The sequence below is a fragment of the Lygodium microphyllum genome, chromosome 19 (genome assembly GCF_053477565.2).
Source record: "Lygodium microphyllum isolate KBCC chromosome 19, Lygodium_microphyllum_v1.1.10, whole genome shotgun sequence".
In the NCBI taxonomy this organism is placed as follows: Eukaryota; Viridiplantae; Streptophyta; class Polypodiopsida; order Schizaeales; family Lygodiaceae; genus Lygodium; species Lygodium microphyllum.
In genome coordinates, this window is record NC_141153.1 from 33,687,017 (window position 1) to 33,692,695 (window position 5,679).

Below are 5,679 nucleotides of genomic sequence, written 5' to 3' on the forward strand. Positions count from 1 at the left end.
ATAAACCTTGTCATTCTTGCATAGAAGGTTCTTCACTTTGAGTCATGAGCTATATAATATAGCAAATTTAAAAAACCTTCAAAATATTACAAAAAATGAGATTGTAGGTTTCGGTATCAACTTCCTAAAGCACTTTGTGTGACCACAGAGAGCATGTGGTTGGAATTGATCTTAGAGGATCACATGCCTTCAATGTTGACACTTAATCTTGTACCAGTCAAATAATATTTCAAATGCCAATGTAAAAGTGAGAAATTAGAGTCAGCATGATAAACACTTGTGTGGCAATGGCTAGCGTACACCCTTTGAAGGCATAAACATTGATTGGATACCTCCCTTGTTTTGGAGCTAGCTTTGTGCATCTCACATCATTTTCAAGATGACTTAGCACCTAATGCAACAAGGGATTTGAAGCCTACGTATGGAGTGATGTCTTGCTTTGAGAACATGTCCGGTCAAAATCACCTCCTATGATAGAGGTGCCAATAGACTAATGCCATTAAGTGTCCACCTTTCAACCAAAAAAGCTATTGGAATGTAATGCAAGTTGCTCCTTTGGTTGGGACCTCTCTTCTCCTTGCATAAGGGACCTAACTACATGGATCCAACATTTAGTCTAATCGCAGGCTCATTTTGATAGGACTCGATGAATCCTAGGATAAGCAACGAGGGCATGGTGGCATGACTCTATTAGTAGCAAACTCTTCATGTGTCATTGGCGCTTTGACACACCATACACATGGGAAGGATGTTGATCTTCTTTGCTAGATGGTCTTGTGTCACGAAGGCTTGGATAACTAACATTCATCATAGGAAACTTCATAAATGTTGATGATGCGGGGAGAAGAGGGAGGGTTTTCTTATGATGATGTTTCTAACCGCTCAAAAGTTGACGAGGAACTATGATTCTAGTTAGGGTGAGTGACGCACTAGCTAGACATTTTAGAGTTGTATTCATGAAAGAGATAGATATGTTTGTGAAAGCACCTAGTTTTTTAGTAGTTCTATTACAAGTAGTGCTGGTTGAGGCACTATATGAGACTTGCAGATGCCGGTTGAGGCACTATACGTAAAGAGTAGGCGGATCGCAGATGGCGGTGCACGTGAACATGCACAGCTGGGGCTGGGGATCACCTGATGTGTGAAGGGGGTGCCACGTGTAAGGGGAAGGAGACAGTGCTAGAACCCCCTGCTAAAGATAATGTGGTTTAACAACATCAAGCACACAACAACAGAAACACCCTGCTAGAACCCCCTGCTAAAAGATAATGTGGTTTTACAATTACAACATCAAGCACACAACAGAAACACATCAATCAATGAAAAGGAAATCTCTGCACTAATAGCAGGCCTTCCCTCCTCACACACACACACACACACACACACACACTCTCTCTCTCTCTCTCTCTCTCTCTCTCTCTCTCTCTCCCCCCTTTCTTCTTCTCTCTGTCCCTTTCTCTATCTCTCTCTCTCTCTCCGAGCTCTGAGCAGACACAGCCAGCTCTACTCCTGACCTGCATTGCCACCATATCCCCTCTCCTGCCAGGATCCTCCGCTCGCCCGCGCGCCTCGAGGCTCCCAGTTTCCCCCCGCCCTCCCGTCCGCAAGAACGCCTCTGCACCTGGCCCCTGCCATGGCGACCGTCCGCAGATGACCTGCCTTTCTTGCCCGTTCATGAGCCTGCGGACGCTTGCCGCCGAGGAGCTTCTCAGCCATGGCGCCGCCAAGCCTGGAGTGTTGCGTGGCCACCAATCTTTTCTGCACGGAGGATGTCTCGGGCTGCTTGTCGGACGAGGAGGATAATAATAATGGCGGCGGCGAGCGGCGACTAGGAACTTGCGCCATCGTCGACGATCATCACGCCGCGAGCCTCGTGGCGCAGCAGCTCGAAGAGCCGCTGGACGTCCAGGCTGCCATCCGAGCTCTCGTCGAGCGAGAGCCCTTCCACATGCCCCATCGCGATTACCTGATGAAGTATGGCACCAAGGTCCTCGACTCGAGCCTCCGCCTGAAAGCCATCGACTGGCTTTTCAAGGTGCTTTGCGCTTCTTTGATGTTTAATTCGAGCTCCAGCTTCTTGTCTGTCGTCTTTATCGCCAGAGTGTTTCATTATCTCGTCCATAAGTCTCTTTCTTCCATGGCGATGGCGTCCTGCCTTTTCTTTCTATTGATACAGTTCAAATCGTGTCTTTTCTTTGCTTGTTTCGAATTCAATTTCGTTCTTCCGTGTCTGTTCTGCGCCTTCTTGCTCACTATTAGCGTCGCCGTACCTGCATGTAGGTGCGATCGCTCTACGGCTTCGGCCCCCTCACGGCCACGCTATCTGTGAATTATCTTGACCGTTTCCTGTCTCTGCATCAGCTCCCGGTATGTCTTTTGCGTCTTCTCTTACAATGCACGTTGCTGCAGACATGATCCTGGTGAGACTTTCTTATTGTGCAAGAATTGCGTGCAGAATGGCAAGGCGTGGATGATCCAACTGCTATCTGTCGCCTGTCTGTCTTTGGCAGCCAAGATGGAAGAGACGGAAGTGCCTCTTCTGGTGGATCTGCAGGTCTAGCAAAGATCACTTAAAGTTCTCACATAGCTTGTTGTGCTCACGTTTCAATTTTTGAGCATGTGGAACTGAGACTAGGGTTTTCGATGTCCCACTGGCGCTTTTGCTTATCAGGTCGAACCTGATTACATCTTCGAGCCCCGTACTGTCCAAAGAATGGAGCTGCTTGTGCTTAGCACATTGGGATGGCGGATGAGCTCTGTCAGTCCGTTTTCATACACTGATTACTTCATTCGAAGACTCGGGCTAAGCAACAGCGCTCAGCGGGTTCTCCACGCCAGGATTGAAGAAGTGATTCTCCTTGTCATTCGAGGTTGGGCCTCTGACTTGATCAAGATTGGCACCTTGCCGTTCATTCGTGAGATTTTTCATGGCCAGTTTTTGGTCTGCCTGCAGAGCTAGGGTTCCTCGAGTTCCAGCCATCGACTATAGCCGGAGCAGCTGCATTGTGTGGCATCAAGGAGTTCCTACCGCAGCAGCTTGATCGGTACAAGAAGATGCTCTTCTCGATCATTCCATCGCAGCTCAAAGTAAGACCATGCAGGCGTTGAATGTATAAGTGGTGGAACTTCGTTGCCGTTTGGCCCTGCCTCATTTTTTGACCCCCTTTTGAATGTGATGCAGGTTCCGGTGGAGAAATGCTTCCGGTTGATGCTGGACTTGTTCTGCAGGGGTGAAGGATGCGGGAACTCAGTGCCACAGAGTCCTGCGGGAGTGCTGGATGCATCGTTTAGCAGTGACAGCGAGAGTATTATCAAGTCGATTGGATCTGATGCAAGCGTTTACACACCATCCTCTCCGCCGTGCAAGAAGATGAAGCTTCACGATCTCCGGAGTCATGCTGAAGCCTGCCCCCCCTTGTGACGCCATAATTTATGAATCAGCAGACCACGCATGCATCACTGGAAGCTGTGGGGAAATGTCCGGGAAGAGCACCAACACATTCTTGCTGATTCCGGCTTAACGACTGGGGATGATAACTTCGAGAGGACGGACGAATACAAGGTAGCTTCGCCCACGATATTCTTGAAAAACAGATATGTCCCTGGCACTTTAGTATTGCTAGGTCCTTGGGGACTTCAGTTGGTAGCTGCGAAAGCTTTCCTGTCATCATGACGTTTCAAGCGGTGCTGTTTTTGGATGTGCTCCTGACATTCCCTGCACATATAGTAGGCACACTCTGCTGCGTATCTAGCCTGCCCTTGTATGGAAGAACATTTTTGGGCAGCCTGGAGGTACGAGTGTGATTAAAGATCAAAGTTTTTGACGACTTTACTGTTTATTGGCATTCAAGAGGGGGAAGGCTTTTATGCTGGCTGACTTGATATGCTTAATTCTCTTTTTACCAGAGGCTTTATTAGGGCGTTTTGCGAGCTCTTGGCTATTTTTAGTATTCATAACGTTGGGTCCATCTGGCTTGGAAAGCTCTTGTTCCTTAATAGCTAGAAGTTCGCGGTGGCAGGAGTCTGATCTATGCACTTGGGTTAGCTTCACTTTCATCTCAACAACTGTTTTCGCAGTTTTTCTCTCTGAGCTCCGTAGGAAATGGCGGTTGATCTCATTTGAAAGTGTCAAAAAATGGTGTTTCTGAGATGGACCAGAGACATAACTATTAATTTAAGTAGTTATCTGTCGCTAGGAAATGAATGGAATCTCGCTGTATCTAAAAAGATTTTTCCAAGCCCGTGGACTGCCGATAATGCCTGCTAGTGCTTAACTGCAGCTGACAGATAAGGAAAGTCGAGGAGCTAACGTGCTACAGTGTTGCAGTGTATTACTAGATCCCTCAGTAGATGTAGAATGCGCAGCCCATGAGTGCGGAAAAAGAATGGGCAAAAATAGGGCAGGATACTAGGGAGTCGGGAGGAAAGGAGTGATGCATATCAAACGAACAGGCGTCAATCAATATGAGGAACAGGATGCGGCTTCTCAGATGGCCGAGGCAACTACAAAATGTGCAGATGTGGATTTATCTACACCCCGAAGGCAGCTGTTTTCTCACGCTTTGAAAATCTGTTTACCTTAATTTGATCCTTTTGGGCTGTGGGGAGTGCTGAATGTTAGTAGCCTCTCGGTGGTGGTCACTGTTAATGCGTAGTACTCACGAAAATTCTGTGATAGGCGAATGGATCACATTAGCCTGCCCATCAGGGATCAAGAAAAGCTTAGAGTCTCCAGGACTAGTGAACTTGTTCTGTCATAGTTGAATGCCGCATAGCAATTGAAAATTGGCCGAAACCAGCTAATGGCAGTTCTGGCAGCCACATGAATCGAAATCAATACGCTGTATTGATGAAGCGTCATCATAAAGGAGCAGATATGAGAAGATGAAGCTCCTGGCGATGGTTGCCTCCATTCCCGCCTGCAAGAGGTTTCTTCGATCTACAAACCTATCAACTCGAGCTGCGTATTTGCAGCACGCATTTAATGGGGTAGTGTGGCACAGTTGTACTTGCAAATTATAGGGTGGGCAGGTTGCCAACTGTTTTATATTTCTCAGAAATCAAGGAGTTTCCTGTCACCAGACTTTGCTCGTCAAAGTGCCTGAAAGTGCGTTATGCGACAACGCGCACGAATCGAGATTCCAGATGTTGTCATATACCCACTTCCCATCGTGTTAAGATCGTATGCTTCTCATATGACTGCGAATCCTTTCTCTCTCAGACTACTTCGAAGTTTTGCAGTTTCGTTTAGCCTCCTTCAGCTGACTGGGTGTCAACGTGTTTGCTAACTAGAGGTCTGTTTTCCTCCTGTACATAACAGTGCGATTTTCAACATTAGTCTAGTCTCTTTCTCCCCCTATTAGACTCAGCATTTCTCTCACGGCTTCAAATGGCATCTTCCCACGGACCAAGCCTTAGGCTGCAGTAGGCGAAATCCAGCCAGGGATCCGTCGCGGTGGGAGAGGGAGAGTGCCAAGAGACTAGAGTGAGCCTAGGCCCGGTCTAGGTGAAATCCACCTCGGGATTCTTCATGGTAGGGGCAAGTAAATGCCAAGCACGCTCACATTTTGGGAGGGGCTTGGCCAAGAGGTGAGGCTTTGCACACGATTGAGGCTTGAGAAGACCTAGGAGCTTTTCACACATATTGACCAAGATACCTCACCTCAATGAAGACGATGT

The 5,679-nt window shown here is 47.6% G+C and overlaps 1 protein-coding gene across 1 annotated transcript; it reads left to right on the forward strand.

Annotated features, from left to right (window-relative positions):
• Positions 1-1,419: 1,419 nt before the first annotated feature.
• On the forward strand, positions 1,420-3,930 carry LOC148019723 (cyclin-D4-2-like). Its single transcript, XM_087699864.1, has 6 exons — positions 1,420-2,035; positions 2,281-2,367; positions 2,456-2,554; positions 2,672-2,870; positions 2,954-3,087; positions 3,182-3,930. The coding sequence occupies exons 1-6, from the start codon at positions 1,715-1,717 to the stop codon at positions 3,419-3,421; spliced, it is 1,080 nt and encodes a 359-aa protein (XP_087555990.1). The 5' UTR covers positions 1,420-1,714; the 3' UTR covers positions 3,422-3,930.
• Positions 3,931-5,679: the final 1,749 nt, after the last annotated feature.

What these genes read in the sequence shown, in the direction of transcription:
- LOC148019723 (XM_087699864.1), top strand. Translation starts at nt 1,715, where the DNA reads ATGGCGCCGCCAAGCCTGGAGTGTTGCGTGGCCACCAATCTTTTCTGC. An exon ending in TGTCTCTGCATCAGCTCCCG is followed by an intron (nt 2,368 to 2,455) that starts GTATGTCTTTTG and finishes AATTGCGTGCAG; the next exon opens with AATGGCAAGGCGTGGATGAT. An exon ending in CTCTTCTGGTGGATCTGCAG is followed by an intron (nt 2,555 to 2,671) that starts GTCTAGCAAAGA and finishes TTTGCTTATCAG; the next exon opens with GTCGAACCTGATTACATCTT.